We start from the raw sequence: 19,303 nt of genomic DNA, 5'->3' as shown, positions 1-19,303 counted from the left end.
GAATGAAAGGCATGTAAGTAATGCTCTACACATTTGCAATATATATTAATTAATAATTATAATGATTTATTTCTAAATGTATTAACTGTGTTAAAACTTTTCTTTACATTGCTAGTTACTATAATAAATGCTGAACGCTCTTTCAGCAAATTAAAATTAATAAATAATTGTCTTCGGTCAAGCATGTGTGCATAACGCTTAAATGCACTTGTTACACTAAGCATCGAAAAAGAAATTGCAAACAATTGAAATTTTCCTGAAGTAATTAATAGCATCTCATTAAACAAACATGCAGTAGTAATTTGTGTTCGTACTTGTATATTTTTCGACTTTGCAAAAAATGTAGGCCCCAATGAGTTTCTTGCACCCGGGGCCCTTCATAGAGAAGGCTGGTTCTGGGTATGTAAGAAAGCGAATAGACGAACTCCTCGTATATTTCTGCTCTATGACTGAGATAAACTCACGAATACAAAGTTCGTTTAAATATGTTGGTGTTTTATATTGCTCAGTCTCTTCCATTACAGTACTATATTCATACAGAAACGATGCTTCTTTTTTGAACATATGCCTATCATTGCTCTAATGAATGGACAAAATATTTCACTTCACTGAGTGTTTAGTCTTTGATATTTTGTATTTTTTAATATGATAATATTTGAAGGCTGCAAGTGTATTATCAAAAAAGGTATGATGCAAAAATCGCTGGAACAACTGTATGGAAGAAGAAAGTTCTAAATTATCACCCATTCATTGAGAAACAGGTTCTCACTAAGAAAAAGTTTTCAAAATATCTTATTTTAGTTTTAATGAATGAATCGAAATTCTAACTTTTTTCTCAACAATTTCAGAAACGAAACGACGAAAACTGTCTTAAAACATCTTTTAAAGTTTTCGAAATTAGTTTTAAACATAATTTTATAAGGATGGGCTTCTTTATATTGTTACGTATGGTAAAATAATAAGAACAAAATGAATTAATTTGAATATTTTTATAGTTTTTGTAAGACTAATGAAAAAACTAAGAATCATTTTATTGCAACGAATGCTTTAACATACTTCAAATACTATCTACATTTTCGTTTAACATGATAACGTTTTTAAGGCCTTCTTTCTGCAGATAATGTGATGCATCCATACAGAATACCACGATTCATGCAGTTAAGCCACACGAAAGCAGATACAAAATATTATCTTACTCTATTGGTTTTAATTAGATGTTCTAATGTCTTGTTCTTTGTGAGAGCTGATAAGGGCCTTACCGTGGACTGTGAGACTTATGACTTTGCTGAGGCCTGACCCAATGCCGTTGGATGCTTGGCAAAGGTAGTATCCGGCATCATGTTCTCCAACGTCTAGTATCGTGAGGGATCCGTTCTCGAAAACGTGTAGGTGAGAGCTGCTGCTGATGGGCTTATAGCTCTCTGGAACACTTCCTGAAACGAATGGGGAAAAAAAGGTTCTCATATGTTTCAAGGAATTCGAAACATGATGGCATTGAACAGAATAAACTCCTTTACGATATCTGAAATTAACATGACGCATCAAGATCAAGAAAGTTTCAAACAGAAATGTGCAAAATTATTGCTTCAGTACCTCTTACTGTATAGGAATTCCCAGAAATATTAGATAGATTCCTATATATCCCTCCAATTCCAGTTCAATCACTGGAAAGACTGTTTTACAGTCAGCTTTGTTGGATGCTGATCGGGTGCCGCGTAAATGATCTCAGAGCTTGGACACAAACTTGACTACCATTTGGCTACTTGGTGACTAATTTGGCGACTGTGGTGACAAAATATATATTACTGGAAACTTCCAGAATTTTAGCAATTCTGCCAATAGGAATCGAGATATGCCTAATTGGTCCAGAACCTTTTCTATTCCTCTCCCGGTAACTATAAAAGGCCGACAGCGTCATGCAGCAGTCTGCCGTGCGTCGTGTATCGAGCCATCGAGAGGATAACGAAAAAACGGCGAAATAGTCCAGCGAAGAACAAGCTTTGGGTGGAGCCCAAGCGATTGCTGAATTGAGCAGTGTGCCGAGTTCTGGCGTTTATTGTAGAAGCAGCAACAAGTCGTGTGTGGAGTAGCCAGTCGGTAGTTGGATACAGCTAAGGCGAGAAGACAGTGGAGAATTGCAGAAGTTTAGAGAAACCGTAGAGTGAAGCTACATGAATTCCCTCCTTCTGCTGAATTCTGTCTGGCCACATTGTGTACTGCGGCTATATTTGCCGTCTCTGTGTATTCGTCTCTAGGTGTGTAATAAAAGTCGTCGTCTTTTGTTTCTGAAGGACTATTTCATCGCCCAACAAATCATCGAAAAGAACTCCGACGGAGGAATATCCGTAACAATATGTATATATATATAATGTCCATTTTATTTTGTTCATTGTCTCTTTGTCCATTTTATTTTATCTTGTGATGAGCTTAACTAGAGTAATTTTGTTTGGATTTTAACTGGCTTGTAAAAATCTCGAACGAGTTCGTAAATGGCCTATCTAGCTCAAAGGGAGAGGAAATGGTGGAGGGTGGAAACTTTCTTAGAGAGGTCACTGAGGCTGTCCTGATTTGAGTTTACAATTCTGCGTTTCATTGTAAATATGAGTTGTTTTTGTTTGCTTGAACTAACATATAAGTTCAGCCCATGTATATGGCTTTAGTGCGATGATGTTATATAGTATAGAGTTGTCATAACTTATATTTCCAAACAATACATCTAATTTAGTAAAATAATAATAATAATAATAATAAATGGCACGCTGTGCGTCGAATCGTGTTATGTGAAATTGGCAAATTGCACTTAATTCTCTTTTTGAAGGTTGTGAATCTTTTTATTCTTAATAACAGTCTTGAAAGGAAATCTGCATTTTTTTCCTAATAACATTTTCCAATAATTTTTTTTTGATTATTTGTCGATTTCTATTCGCCTCGAAGGAGTTTAATGATTTCTAATTATTTAAAAATACATTCTGAGATTACATCACCATTTCACCTCATTTTCTTTTCTTTTTTCGCGGGAAAAAATTCTTATAATGATTTGAAGTAACTTTTCCACGTTTTTTTCTTTTTTCTTTTCGGTTCTCGAAAAGATGAGAACGAGAGAGGGGAAAAGAAAAAAGGCACTTTACCTTCAGCTTTTCTCCAAGTTAATCGCGGAGGCGGAAATCCTTCAGCTTCGCAGTCAATCATCATGCTCCGCCCTTTGATGACGTCGACATCGTTGGGTTCGGATTTCCAACGTGGGGGGACTGTCATACAGAAAAGCAAACATTATGGAAGCGGTAAAAAATAATTTTCGAAGAAAGAAATTTTTAGATCATTTCCACTAGGAACATTAAATATCTATTAAATGTCATTATTAACACATTCCTTGGATGTTCGCGGTGGTTCGGCCATATATTACTACTGCGAGCACTATTTTTAAAGGGTTATCTGCTGCTGTTGGGGTAATGGAATTTTCATGTTTTTAACTTTCAATGCCTATTTCATTTTGGGTATAATCAAATCGCGAAACCTCATGAGGTACTTTTTTTGCCGTGCCTTTTTCTTTAAAATTTTTTGACTGTGTTTGAGAAAGTTTTAGCACGAAAAAAAAAAAAAAAAAAAAAAAAAATAAAGCATATGCCCCCTTTTTTTCCCTCTTCATATTTTTTCCTGCAGATTTCATTCCTCATTAAAGATTCGACGATTTCCGTTTATTAATGTTCCTCGTACATTTACTTATTGCCCCAATGATGTGAAAGCCATAAATATTTGATTGTTTTTTAAAGTTATTTCAGAGAGATGTCAGGCTGCAAATAACATCTGACATTTGGAGACAGGACGGAATGTAAATTGACAAGCTCAAAACATTTTAAACAGTCATTTTTTCATTATGAAAATGAGACCCTGCCTTAAAATGCGAATAAGTAGCAAAAATTGCCAAAATTCAGGGGAATTATAACTAAAATGAGACCCACTTGAAACCGTTTTGATAAAAATATATCTTCGACATTAAGTAAAAATAAAAGTGGAACTGCAATTTCAGCGGCATTATTTCACGCAGTTCCGAAATTTATTTCTGGAAACATGATAAATATTTGATTCTCATCTGCAGTAAGCGAACGATTCAAATCCGATTTTGCACTGCAATGGAATTCAGTACAAGTTGTATTTCTGCTTAGTGTTATTTATCGTTTATTATTTGATTGTTTGTGAAAACAGATAACGTATATTTATGCGAAACCTATCATTCAATTATTATATATTATATGTAATGATATTTTAAAAATTTAATTTAAAACTTAATTAATTTCTTGACTTTTAGTTCAATTTAGCCCATAGTAATTTCATTCTTTTATTTCCTGATCCAATTCCACTTTCTCTACTTAATTAATTCAAGAGAAACTTTGTAAAATTGCTGAATCGGCTAAAGGCTTCACTTTCCCACACTCTGAGTGAAGGAACAAATTACTGCTAACGTGACAAATTCTTTTTTAAAAAGATCCCTGCGTTTCCTTTGTCTCGTAGATATTACTTTGTAGCGAAAATCCCTATCGAAATCTCATTGTATATAAGCACTATGTAGAAACACGTTCCTTATCAATATCTCAGGTTATATAAGACCAGGGATAAAATGCTCAAGAGCTTTTTCCTCATTTTCTTTCTGTGTTGTGTGTGTGCTCGTCGCTCCTTCTTGTACATAATGCGTGCGTCTCCGAGATGAAATAAAACGACGTCAAGAAATCGAAAGTCTCTTCATTGTCTTCGAATCAGCCATCTGATTTAAAAATTAAGCTTATTTTGGTTGAAGCATAATGCAGGTTGGAAGACATTGAAGAGACATTTTTACATTTTAAATTACATTTTAAAATTATTTTTAATATCCATTCCAGGAAAGCATACTTATTTACAAGCAGAGACGCGGACAAGGCACGTCCGCCACAGTGCGACACAAAAGCAGAAGTAAGGAAGGGAGGGAGGGCGCGAAACAAACGATCACTAGTCTTATATAACATGGGATTTCAGGTCACGTGTCATATGAATGCAGGTGTTGACCTTTGACAAGGGCAACTGATAATGCAGTAATTTTTACACAGCTTCCGTTGAATTAATTAAACAGAAAGTGGAATTGGATCAGAAAATAAGAGAATGAAATTACTATGGGTTAAATTAAGATAAAGCTTTGGAAATTAATTTGGTTTAAATTAAGAGTTTAAAATATCACATATTACACACACACTATTACACATATAATTGTGTGTAAAATATTACACACACACACACACACACACACACACACACACACACACACACACACACACACACACACACACACACACACACACACACTATTAAAGTATCGGCTAGTGTTAAATAAAAACAATGAAATATTTTTAGAGGCAAATTAATAAAAGTTATGTGGTGATTATTTTGGAAAAGTGTTTTTATCAATTACATACAATTTTTATGGTCACAAAATTATAGTTAAAAACAGTTTTTTTATTTTTTTTATCATTAAATGGCTTCTTTTCGCTAGAACGAATCTTAAGCATTTCTGCATCGTTGAAATTGTAATCCATTTTTGAAGGAGGCAATATCTGACAATTCACTGATATTGACAAGGCAATATCTGACAATTCACTGATATTGACAAGGCAATATCTGACAATTCACTGATATTGACAAGGCAATATCTGACAATTCACTGATATTGACAAGGCAATATCTGACAATTCACAATATATCAAAGGCAATATCTGACAATTCACAATATATCAAAGGCAATATCTGACACATTCACTGATTTGTTACTTTGCTTCATTCTTTCAAGTTTTTATTTAAAAATATTTTTTTAAACTATATTCATTCGTTCACTGAAATCAACGTTTTACAAAATCAAATTTTCTTTATAGTTTTACGGATTAAAAACTCTTCAAAACTTTCTGCATTCCAAATCAATAGCCGCCCTTTCTTCTGTGTTTTGCATTAAAATATTTGCTTTCGAGTGCTAGCCAAATCGAATCTATTTGCTGAATTCAATATTTCGCATTTTCTTCGCTTTCCGCAATAGAATTATTTTGAAAAGAAAAGTATTGCATTAATATCTTATTGTAAAACAAAACTCAAAGAACAATTTTAGTTTGTGTTTCGGTTTAATGATATTTGTTTCCAGGAAATTCACTTTTCAAATGGACACTACTCCTGAAAAAAGTGAAAAGAGATGCATGATAGATACTCTTGAATTTCACTACATATCTTCGGACCACGCAATCAAAAATGGTTGAATTTTGCACACTTGTGTTTCAACAGTAGTTTCATTGATTAATATAAAATTTAAATGTTACATTTCTATTCACCAAATTTTAAAATATGAGTTTCACTTGGTCACTTTATTTGGTCTCATTGATTTTAATGTTACATTGATTGTTTTCAACTTTACTTGGAAACGACTAAGAAAACATTGAAACAAGTACAAGAAATTGGAGAAAAGAAAACATTGCTCAAAATTAAGGAATTTTTCACCATAAAACTCATTTGGATCACTTGAGAAATATTCTGCAACATTTTTCTAATAAGTAAGAATTTTTACACACTTGCACTTGACCTATTTCAAATTTGTTAAAATGGATTGTTGTAGTCGAATTTCCTCACTCCTTGATGTGCTACAGTTTTTAAAATTTGCAGATTTATATTTTTGATGACAATTCATCAGTATTTTAAGAGAAAAACGTAATTATAAATAAAACGAATAATTTAAATAAATTTTGATTCCATTCACAAGATATCATCTGGTAGTGAATTGGAAAAGAAATCAATTCAAGATTTTATAATATTTACAGTAATTCGCACACAAAAAAAAATAGCAAAACTGATTTTATTCTTTGTTATTTCTATAATATCTACAAAGCAAAATTTGTGAAATCAGAAAAAAATATTCATCATCAGAAACATCATCAAACATCAGAAAAAAAATATTGAGATATTTATTTAAAAGTTCATTCTTTGATGGCAAATAAATAATTATGTTATGAATTTGTGAAGAACATCAATTTATTTCAGAGTTATAATATCAAACATGAGACTGATAGCAGTAAACTGGACATATCAGTATTATTTTACAAGACTGCTGAATAAACTCTTTTTTTAACTATGAAAGCAATATCTATGCGAATTATTCTCAGTAATTTTGTTTTTAAATAATCATGCAAATGTCAAGAACTGAAAAAGCTGATACTTAGAATAATTGGGCTGAATTTCACCACGCATGCTTTGGAATTCATACATAATTATATCTTTGGTTATTCAAAAAATAAAAATTGAGTCAATGTTTTTATTTTTTTATTTTCAGTCAACTGTTTAATTATAAATTAGGCGCTAGTCGTTTCTCATGATTTTTAAGTTATATTCCTATTTTTCTTGAGACCTGATGACAACAATTTCGCGTCCTATGAGGAATCTTAAGAGATTTCCAGAGAATGGAGAGAAACGAATTCAACTTTGAACCGCTGGAAATCACAGTTTCGATTTCTCGAATCATCATATTAGAGTCCGCAAGACTTTTCTCTATTTCTTAACATATCTTTTAAGCTCCATTCTGTTGAAATATTAAATACAAAATGAATTTAATGAGAAGATAATTTTTTCTTTAGAAAATGCAAATGATTTTTTAAATCGATGGGATAAATGCTTACATTCCTTTCTATCTTTGTAAGATCTCTAAAGCGTACAATGATTTTGTGAACTATACAATGTTCCTGCCTGAGGACTGGGGAATGTATCGGAAATATTATGAAAATAAAACGTTATGCATAAAAAGAAATAGATTTTCGGTATTTATTTTTAAAAATTAAGGATTAAGATGTTGTAAATAAAAAAAAATGTAACCAAGTATTTCTGGCACCTAATGTAAGGTATATAATAGCCTCCGGAAGTAAAGATTAAAAAGAGTTAAAAATCCTCAAATAGCCACAATTGTAACATTCGAAAAGCATCACACGGTGTTAAAAAGGGAGGGGGGAGGGAATTATCATGCTTATTAAATTTTCTCAGGGAAATTGTACTTCAGCATAGTTAGAAATGTGGCAGATTTATATTCCTTTTTTAACATAAATTGTGGCGAAAATCGTTTGCTTAAACTTATTCAGGAAACTATGAAGAGGAAGCTGTCCTTATTTTAACACAGAGTTTTTAGATAAAAATTATAGGCAGGTAAATTAACACCATCGGTAGTTAAAACTAGGCTTAAATGTCCTTATTAATGATCAAGGCAAACTCGACTGAAAATGAGCTTTTAGTTATCCTATGACTGATAATCATTAGAATGCTAATCATTAAAACTAAAGTTCCATAAATTACTATTGAATTATCCTATTATACATATACAGAAAGAGTTTGATCTAATCTGCCAAACGAAAGGGGGTGATAGTAGAATCTATATGGATTATAAAACATATGGCAATTCTGTCTTATGTCTTATTGTTTATGGCCGATAAAGTATTTATAGTCAGTGCCATTTGAGGGAAAAAAATCTTAGTTTAAAAAACTTCTGACAAATCTACAGACACAGAAGAAGTAGAAAATTCCTCTAAGAAGACATCATTTCCTCAGGATACCTGTATAGAAATCCGAGATACAAAAGCAGAACACTTGACGAAGTTCAAATTCGAATTATCATCAAAATATTTAATGTTGAATGCCACAAATATAATTCTTGCTGCAATTTGCCAAATATATCGAAAACTTGTCCATCAACTTCTCAATGAACCTACAATAAACCATATTGAATTAGTTCTGATTCAAGCTCTGGTTTCCCGGGGATCATCTGAAGACTCTGTAAGTATATTCCAGTTGAGTGATCTTACTGTGTAATGAAATCGAATCACAGGTGCATGTTACCTACTCAACTTTTAATTGTGTCACCACTTATGTTATATAATTGAGGCCAAATATTCGAGCTTGATTCTGGCTTATTTAGGGTTCCTTGAGAGATTAATGCTGACTTTCGAATCATCATGTACGATAAACCTTTTTATTGTTTGGAAAAGTTATAAATGAAAGGAATACGGCATCAAAATATTATTGTTAAACTGAAAATCTATTCTTATTTTATTTACTTTGAAAAAAAAAACACAGAAGCTTTGACATTGCAGAGACAAATTGCATTTTGCATTTAATATAAATTAAAACATCGAAATGGTTATTTGTTGACATAAAAAAGGCCATTTATTCAGGACACTCCACGGCACGCAAATTTCGACCACTCATCGCATATTGAACACACAAAATATCGAATCCTTCTCACATTTCGTTACGTAACGGTTGTACTCTGCTGAGGAAAGGAATCAAAATGCGGACGGATTTGCGTTATGTGGAGTGGCTAGGAACAACCGGCCTAATAACTTTTCAAAATGAATCTGCCGCAGACAGAGAGGACATCACAACTATGTGGTAGTATGCATACCGTGAATTACCATTGCTGCGCTGTGACGTTCCGATCCCGCCTCGTTGCTGGCGACGCACGTGTAGTTGGCTCGGTGTTCCGGCTTGACGGGGTCGAAGAGTAGCGTGGACGAGTAGTCAGCCAAATTGTGGATGCGGATGTCGCCATCCTTCGGGAGGTCAAGCTCGTCGCGTAGCCAGCGCAGACTTATGGGAGGATCGCCCTTTACGACGGTGCACGTAATGCTCAGTCTCTGGCCCATCTGCACAGAGGGGGGCAGATGGAAAGGCTCGATGACCGGTCGCACTGAAACAATTGATTCAGACCTCAATACTCACTTCAGTAAAAAAGGAAACTCATAAACAAGTTGCGAGCTACAGAAATCCAAACTATCCGGACGACTTTCTTCCATTTTGTTTATCAATACTACGATAATACTGCCTAAAATTTCGTTACAATAAATTCAATAATAACTATTTTATTAATTAAGAACTTCGGCATCCTGGAAAAACTGCATTAACCCTGTGTTTGAAATCTGACTTATTGGTTTATGTGCAACCAAAGCAGTGGCGGTAATCGCCCCGTGACCTTTTCATTTACACAGACGATACATCACCTTCCTTCCAATTTTTCTTATAAAAATCTGCATTCCGGAATGTGTGAGAAAGAGGCAATAAACTCTCCGAGATCATGGAAAGTCAGCAAGAATAAATCCCTCGCTCTCACCTAACTTCCGCGTTCTATGATTCAATATACAGAGTTTCGTATTTTGTAGTACAATGATGAAGATTAAGTACGAAATGTGGGCAGCTTCTTTTCTGGCAATTAAGTCCAAATATTAATCAGATCTACAATGCCAAATTTTATCTTACTAATTCATTCTTGGAGCTATTGTTTCCATGTATATACAAATAGGTAGAAAGACAGGCATCCCTCCAATTGATTTCGTCCAAAATTTGAAGTAAGTCTATAAATTTGATAATAGGATTATACATGAAATTGCACTGTTTAGTTTAAAGCATTTTTTTAAAAAATTATAGTACTAACAAACAGACAGATATGATTCCGAAAATATGTTTTTCTGATTCAACGAGCTCTGAAATTTGAAAACTCAAAATATGCAATTTTTGGAATCCAAGAATATCTTTATAGAATAGAAACTCCAGACGATGTTTTGTAAAATCAGATCCTCTGGAGCACTTTTTGCAGAATGACTTCGGTCGAACCATGGATTGCTAGAAAGAATTGTTGCTTCATTAATTTCTCAGCTGCAAAAGCATTGCATTGCGAGGATCTTTTATGTGTCTCAAAGTATAATTTGAAACCAATTTCAAAATACTTGAGGTGTTCGTGGATGGTTAAGTTATAGACGTACGCACAAAATAGCATCAGCTGAAGATGGTTACCTATCCATAACAGTTTGTCAAAACATAACAGGAAAAGATACTTATTTATAAAAAAAATCTTTTTATGGCTACGAGATTAAGACGTTTCGACTCACACTATACGAATCATTTTCATGCGTTTAGTTCATGTGCACATAGATCTTTCGTCAGCGATCCCTTAACCTTAAGACGTAAATCGACGAAAGAGCGTCGTTGTAGAAATGGAGTGGTATCAAAGAGAAAGCGGTATCAAGTTTTTTTCTTTCTAGGCGAATCAAGATTCTGTTTCATGTCTTCATTGTCTACAATATTGATAAAAAGGTAATCAGATTATTTCTTCCAAAAATGAGATTTATAGAATGGTGGACCGAAATAAGTACAATGTGTCTGCGTTTAATTTAAAATATTAGTTTCATGTCAGGAGGTATAAAGGAAGAAATTCTTGAAAATTTTGTTTACCTTATTCTGAAAGCAACTACGATGCATTACGATGCAACTACGGTACGATGTACAACAGATTTATAGAGAGATTATTTTTTCCAATAGTGTATATTGACCTTGTGTATTGGCTTACATGAATCCGGTACGGGAAAGTATATGAATATAAATTACTATTATTAAGGCCATCTCTAGCCATTCGAGATTGTCCTTATAGAGAAATGAGAAAAAGTTTCTCAGAATCCATAAGTTTGTAAATTCTAAGCCGTCGTTCTGTAGTTTAGTTGCTCAAAAGTACATAAATTCTATAGATATTGCATAAAATGCCAGGTAAAGCAATTTCTTTAAATTTTTATTTTTAAATTCTGGAAATCATGAAGTGTTTAAAAGTGCTTTTTATGTATTAAACTGAATGCAATTCATTTTGTAAACTGAATTTTCTAGAGCTACATTTCTGTAAGATTTTATAGAAACATCGATTCTTTTTCCAATTCTACATATTTCTTCAAAAAATGATAATCATTGTTTACATGCCAAAATGAGTTGCAATTTTGAGACTAATCCTTCTGATGCCTAAAATTTTTCATTACAAACATTCTACTGTAGATATTTTAAACCAGCCTGTTGATTTATCTCTCAAATAAACGACAACTTTTTTCTTTATTATCACTTTATTTAGTTCATTAATTGCATCATACGTGCTGTATTTAAAGCATAATATACTTTAATGTTAAGGAATATACTATACTTTAATACTTTTAAGAAATATACTTACTTAATATTATAATATACTTCAATGTTAAGGAAGACGAATTCTTTTTTGCATATGTATGGAATACTATTGGAACCATTGCAAAGAAGAAAAGATATTGGATAAATTAAAATAATATTTTATTTTTACACTTTTGTTTCTGTTTTTGATTTATTTCATCTTTATGAAGATGAAATTTGATAACTGATTTTCATTCACTTTCTGAAAAGTTGGTTCTCAGATTTTCTAGACTTATTCCCGATGGCAGTATTCTATTTTAATATTTCTTGTAATCTGATTACCAGAATAATCTGATTAAATAATAAAAACAAAAAATTCTTTAATATGAGAAATGCGCTCCTTGGCGCCTTTCTAAATACGTGCTTTTGATGTTGTTTTATTAATTTAGATATCACCTCTGACGGTAATGTAGAGACTTCCTTTTGCACTCTCTCCTTCCTTATTTCGAATTGTGCATGTGTAGCGCCCTTCATCTACCGATCTCTCCACTTGTCGCACGAGCAAAGTTCCGTTCGGGTATACAGTCTGTCGATGATTGTCTGGCAGCCGGACTCCATCTGACAAATACAAAAATGATTCAATTTAGACATTTTCTGTACATGTCAGTAGTCGTCAGTCGATCGCTGACTTCGCCATCGAGCTTGTCTATTACAAGAGCATAAGTCACAACAACGATTTCACATCCATTTAAGTCACGCATGATTGTAATAATTTTTACGATAGTTGCATTTATTAAGCGATATAAGGTTTAATATTATAACTTTAATTGGGTATTAATGAATGACAGGCATTAATAGCCGTAGATACTTCAAATCTTAAATGGAGAAGAACTGTCATTCTCTTATGAAATGCATTGCTAAAAATATCTATCAAAAGCATTAAAAGAAATGAAAATCAACGACAAATTCATGTATTCTTAATACATTCTTTTTTATATGCTTATTTATTTTTTCTATCTTTATATATGTATATATACGATGAATCTGATGATTTTTTACATTTTAGACTTTTTAGTTTAGAGTCCGTAAAATATTATTTTTGGAATTATGTGTATCTCTGAACTCAAAACCGCAACAAATGGATAAAATTTGGTATGTGGTCTTGCATCGAATTTGTAGATTTCTGTGAAGTATTGGACGGAAATAGCTGGAGAATTCGGTACTCGATTTTAGTATCAATTTTTTTTTTATCACCGACTACATTTCCATAAATTGTCTAACTTTCGGTCTATTTGTGCGCATCCGAATGCAATGAAAGAACGAAGCTTGTTAGCAAAGTGGGTTGATATATGGTCTTAAAAGAAGATTGCATACTTGTAGAAAACTTCGCACTCACTGCAGAATAGTAGAAAATAATGTTTTTTTATAAGTATTGGGGATAAACTTACCTCTTTCCCAAGAAATCCTATGGATGGGGTATCCGCCTGCAGGGCATCGAATTTTCATCCTCTCACCAGCCACAATGGTTTGATTTTTCATAGGACGAACAAAAGGCGGTCCAGGAATTCTCAACCACCTGCTGTGGTGTATTTCACCAGCATCATTTTTCGCAGTGCACGTGAATTCTCCGGAATGCTCCACTCCAGCTCTAGATATATTTACATAGCTCACTACTGTATTCTCTAAAGTGACGTAATCGCCGGATCGAAAACTTTGATCTTCGGGTACCTGAAATCAAAACAGCATTTAGAGGGAGGATGGACTTCATTAGGACGAAATGATTCACTTAGTTTATGAAATTTTTTTATACATACGTATTAAAAAACAAATACGTCAAATATTATCTAACTCTTTAAAATGAAATATATTATTCTTAAAAACTAGAAGATTTATAATTTTTAAAATTTCAGAATATTTAAGTGGCATAATGTTTTATTTTTTTCTATTATTTTTTCCTTAGTACTCTATATAAATTTATTTGGAACAAAATTTTGTGTGATTTTATAATTCCAATTAAATATTAATTTTTTTAGAAATATTTTTATGAACATGTACTGAATTTTCATAAGAATTTTGTACTTTTCTGAGATACAATTGTCTTTTAACTATCTAAAACACACTCTAATATGTTTTATTGTTTAACCGAAATCTTTATTATCAATTTTATTTAATTTCCTTAAAAATTATGATACTTCGAACATTTCAAAGATATTTAAATCTATTTAGAATATTATTTTGAGAAAAGTAATTAAAATTTACTTTTTTTTCTCTAGGCCCTTCAAATATTTATTTTACTTACCAGTACATTTGATAATGATGATTTAGTTGAATAGAAATATATTTTTGGGGGATTAAACAAACAAACAAACAAACAAAAACAATTATTTTTTCGCCCATTTTCTTGCTTCTTTCGAAGTCTACTGTCCCCTGAAAAAGTTTCTTTATCCACTCTCGCTCCGTTTTTCAATATTTCCATTGCCATCATGTTTATTAAGAAAGGATTTTGTAGTCTATTCTTCATCGATTGTCTGGTGTGTTACAAATATTAATTTTCTATGTCTGTGATGATAATGCATTGTTTTAATATTTCGAGAAATTTATTATAAGTTATAATTAATTAAATTGGATTTTGATTTCATTTCAATGGCGCAATTTCCTATAAAAGTTTGTAAAAATACAATTTTTAAATCGATATTTTTGATGTTCTCGGATTTCCAATTACTTGTACTTGTTTGTTCTTCATGAAAATGCACTATTTTAATATCTAACTTAATTATAGTTGACACGCCTCCCACATTGGTGATACTCGCCACACATATAAATATCTAATTTTTGAGATAAATATTTACCACACATATGAATATCTAATTTTTGAGATAAATATTCGCCACACATATAAATATCTAATTTTTTTATCTTTTAATTGAATGTCCTAATTTGTTGTTATTGAATTTTGTTCTTTTAATCCGCTTTAAACCTGAAGGACTTGGTGTATTAAAAACACCTCTCTAAGCATTTGTTTTTTCCAAGGCCATTAGCTTCTTTCAGGGCAGGTAAAATTTTAATATTTTATCTTTCGTCAAAATATGTTTTAATTGAAACGCATTAACTTCTTATAACATATTCTTTTACTTTTGAACTTTGGGAGTTTTTTTCTTGAAGAAGTTCAATATATTTTCTCATTCCGGATTTAGCACCGAAAACCCCACCATACCACTGCTTGTTTGTGGAATATACAGAGAAATCTGATATGATCAAATTTCTGTCTCGTAGAATAATCTCTCTAAACCACAGTTCCGCTTTTTCTTGTGTGTTACAAATTGTTCAATCGCACATATAAATTTATTTATTGAAATGTTGCTAAAATGACCATTAATTGTCTAAGCACAATATGTTGGGAAATCGCAATATTAAAGAAAGTGTTGAAGAGTGCGAGATCAGGCAAAGCGATATCTGTCACTTAAACATTAACTCGAGGAGGGAATCCTGAAACAATCTTACCTGAGCACCGTCCAGAGACCACGTGATCTGTGGCAAGGGATTTCCCGATGCCGAGCATTTCAGAGACACAGGAGAGCCGGGATTAACGGTGACATTTTCGAATGTGTGCAGGAATTCTGGGGGATTATCTGAAAGAGGTACAAGTGGAAAAACAAATAACCATTCTGGAAACAGCAGATGCAAACAATCCAATCTCGAAAACTTTAAATTATTGAAGCATACAAAGCACACTTACGAAAATAATGCCATTAACCGAAGCACTTTTTTTTAACCAATATTAGAGGTTTATTTTAAATTGATCAGTTCAAAGGACACTGATATTTTCTCATTCAATATTAGGTGTCCGATTTGGCACTTTTTCTTTTATAAAATAAGACGTTCAAAATATCAAAGATATCATTTTTCATTCATTTAAAAAAGTGTTGCATCATATAAAAGTATACTCATCGATCTTATATTACATGTTAAATGCAATAATTAAATATGTAAGTGGTTGTTGCATTTGCATACCAATCAAGAATCGTCACCCTTAAAAGTTTCTTTTCCCAAATTGTAATTACCTTAAGACAATGTTTATTTCCACCAAATTTCATTCCTTCTATCACACATTATTAATGATGATAGTTTCATTTTCCGTACGCAGCTATGACTATTAATGAAAGTTTCATTTTTGACACAAAATATTTTGTTATGAAAATGAAATTTTGAAAATTGGTTTAACACCATTTATTATTTATGAATATTATAAAGGAAGAATATAAAGAAAATCAAATACGTAAATTGAAAGAAAATATACCACAAATAAGGAACAAGAAAGCTTCCGTACAGTATTTACATAATATATGAAAAATCTTTTTCATGCTGACCAACTTGCATTTAATGATCGGTAGGCCTTTCTTTGACCTTTATCTCAAACGTTGTGGAATAACCCCTGCACAACGTTTGAGATTTTCGTTGTTTCTGGAGAAATATTGCACCAAATGTCTCGAATGGCCCTTTTGAATTCAACCTTGTTCTTTGTGTCATATTATTATTATATGTTCATATTATTATTAGTTCATGACTGATTTCTTCCCATAAATGTTCTATAGGGATTAAATTAAGAGACTGGGGAGGGCTATGAATCTGTTGTTTAACATGATATAGACATTACTCTTGACGAATCTTGGATGTGTGCTTAGGATCGTTGTCATGTTGAAAAGTAAAGTCAGTTCCAAGGAACAGTTTTTCTGCATTGGTTAAAACGTTTAGTTTTAGGATGTCAAGATACGTGTACCTATCGATATTTCCTTTAATGAAACATAAATTTCCGACACCAGCAGCACTCATACACCCCGGTACCATGTTCTTGCCATCACCATGATTCACAGTTCCACATAAATTCTTAATTAACATATATTGCTTTGGTGTTCTCCAGACCATAACTCCATCATCTGACCCACGGATATTAAATTTTGATTCATCACTTAAAAGGACAGATTTCCAAAAGATAGAGGCTTGCTTATATATTTCTTTACAAACTCGTGACGCTTGTTTCTGTTGCAGTGACTTATAATAGGCTTCTGACGGGCCTCACGCGCATTATAACTTTTTTTAATGACATTTCCTACGGTTTGAGGTGTGACTTTAATGTTGTAATCAACCATTAAATCAGTTGCAAGTTGAGGTGCACTAATCCCAGGATTATCTTACACCTCACACATGATATTTCTTTTAAGCAAGTGATTTAACTTCGGAGGTCTTCCGGATCGATCTGTGTCTTCAAATGTTTGCAGCTCACGGTATCTTTCAATGATTATAGATTTTGATTTGTTAGCGATTTCACTTATTTTTTTCATAGACAATCCATTTTTTCACTACCAAATCCTTAATCTCTCCAATAGCTTTCTGAAATTCCATTTTAAGACGATCAGCTACAAACTGAAATTAAACAACTGCTGCTATGTCATGTTCTTCACTCTGACAAACTATCAAACTTCCAATATTTACTGCGGGTCAGTTGTGAAACACGTCAGAAAGAATTTGCATAATGCTTGAGGAAACGTTTTTTGCATGATACTTCGTCATTTGTCTTAAAAATTGCAAAGAGACTCGCTGAGTTTTATAAAAAAAGAGAAATTTATTATGAAAATCCCTTTTAAAGATTCATATTAACTATATATAAGTACTTTATAAAGATAAAAAGCAAATAATAGAAATTATGCTTGTTTATTTTTATTTTAGTCTTCCGTATGAAAACTTTTTTCACCCACTGTATATATATATATATGTATAGAAATGCATGGTTAACAATCTAAACTAATTTTTTCTTTCAAATTTGCTTTAAGCGGGAAAAGATAGCAAATCAGACTATTAACCTTAAATGTATATTGTTGCCAATTGTCTAAATCCAGTTCCACGTAATTTTATTCAAACAATTGAGTGTATCCGTTTCAAATGCAAGTTGATAACCATGTACATTAAATCATGTGTGAAAGAAAAAAAGTTGACATTACTTTTGGCGGTGAGTTATATCGTTTTCTTTTCTTTCTTTTTTTTTTTTAAATTTCAATGGGATGGATGACGAAGTTTAGTGTGTTACCTGAAGAGATAGTTTCTATTGTCGAGTTCCCTGCAAAGGAGTGATCTATCTAATTGTTATAAAATTACTTTTGATCTGTTGTTAGATAAGCTATCAATGTTTGATGCTGTATTGAAAATTATATTAGATGCAAGCTAGATATTTGTGTAATATTATATGGTGTCAAAACTATACATACAACTTTTTCAAAACAAATATACTGAATTATTAACTGGATATTTTTTAATGTAATCTATGACTATTTTCCTAAAATAAATGATTTTTTTAAAATTCAAAACAAATAATCATGCATTTAAGGATTAAAGTAGGTCGCAGTTAAAAAATGAATTAAAATAATTTCAAATACAAAATTTCAATATACGCAGTTTCAATTTCTGTTTCAATGATTAATTGATTCTCGAGATGGAATTCAATGCATTGTCATAAAACTTTGAAAATAAATCAATATCAGGCCCAAAGTTTAAGGAACAAATGGCTGCTGAAATATTTTAGTGTATTCTTGAAATTTGTCCCACATTTTCTTTATACGGACGTTTACTGCAAGCAATAGTATTTTTGGCTTGAGAAATTATTTAGCAATAAAATGATCCATTTTAATTCATGAATTGCTAATTTATTTGAACTTTCATTACATTCTGCTTCTTATTTTGGATATTTATAATCATTTTTATCCATATAAGAAAGGAAAAATATTTGAAATATTAACTTCTTTTTTTATTCAATTTTTACTTTAATTCCATTGCTGATTTAAATACCAAACATGTTTCAATTTGATGCACATATTTGATAAGCCATTTCCGTACAACAGTTCGATATACGTACTTTGTTATTTTCTGAAGGTAATAATCATATATTCAGTGATAAAAATATTTTTTAAAAAATCAAATCTGAAAAATGAATAGGTCCAGCTCTTACCACGGTGAAGAAGTTAGAAATTGTGCGAATAGATAGGATATACAAACACAGAAAAGCTCTTATCGGGGACCATTTTCATAAAGATTTAGAATTTCAACTTTGCACAGGTTTCTGTTCGTTCGAAATTCGATGTTTAAACTCATGTCAGATGAAGGAGACAGCCAATCTGTTCGCTCATGACATGATCAAGAATATATTGGTCAAGAAGATCATTTAAAATGTTTGCTTATTATCAACTACTTGAATTATGAAAGAAATAACGATTTTCATAATGATTAAAAATGTTGTATTTGACCATTCAAATTCTCTCCATTTCTTGCAATGAATTTAAAATTTCCTAAAGAAAAGAAT

General features: G+C 32.0%; 1 protein-coding gene across 1 annotated transcript in view; it reads right to left on the bottom strand.

Moving 5' to 3' along the window:
• The window catches only part of LOC129988392 (cell adhesion molecule DSCAM-like), a 259,443-nt gene that overhangs the window by 48,689 nt on the left and 191,451 nt on the right, over positions 1-19,303 (bottom strand). The window contains exons 6-11 of the mRNA XM_056096614.1: positions 15,457-15,584; positions 13,404-13,683; positions 12,412-12,573; positions 9,443-9,727; positions 3,129-3,248; positions 1,260-1,433 (exon numbers count right to left, since the gene is read on the bottom strand). Coding sequence (XP_055952589.1) covers positions 1,260-1,433; positions 3,129-3,248; positions 9,443-9,727; positions 12,412-12,573; positions 13,404-13,683; positions 15,457-15,584 — 1,149 coding nt within the window. The remainder of the gene's footprint in view (positions 1-1,259; positions 1,434-3,128; positions 3,249-9,442; positions 9,728-12,411; positions 12,574-13,403; positions 13,684-15,456; positions 15,585-19,303) is intronic.

The sequence above is a fragment of the Argiope bruennichi genome, chromosome 10 (genome assembly GCF_947563725.1).
Source record: "Argiope bruennichi chromosome 10, qqArgBrue1.1, whole genome shotgun sequence".
Taxonomy (NCBI): domain Eukaryota; kingdom Metazoa; phylum Arthropoda; class Arachnida; order Araneae; family Araneidae; genus Argiope; species Argiope bruennichi.
This window is presented reverse-complemented; position numbering and strand designations above follow the sequence as displayed.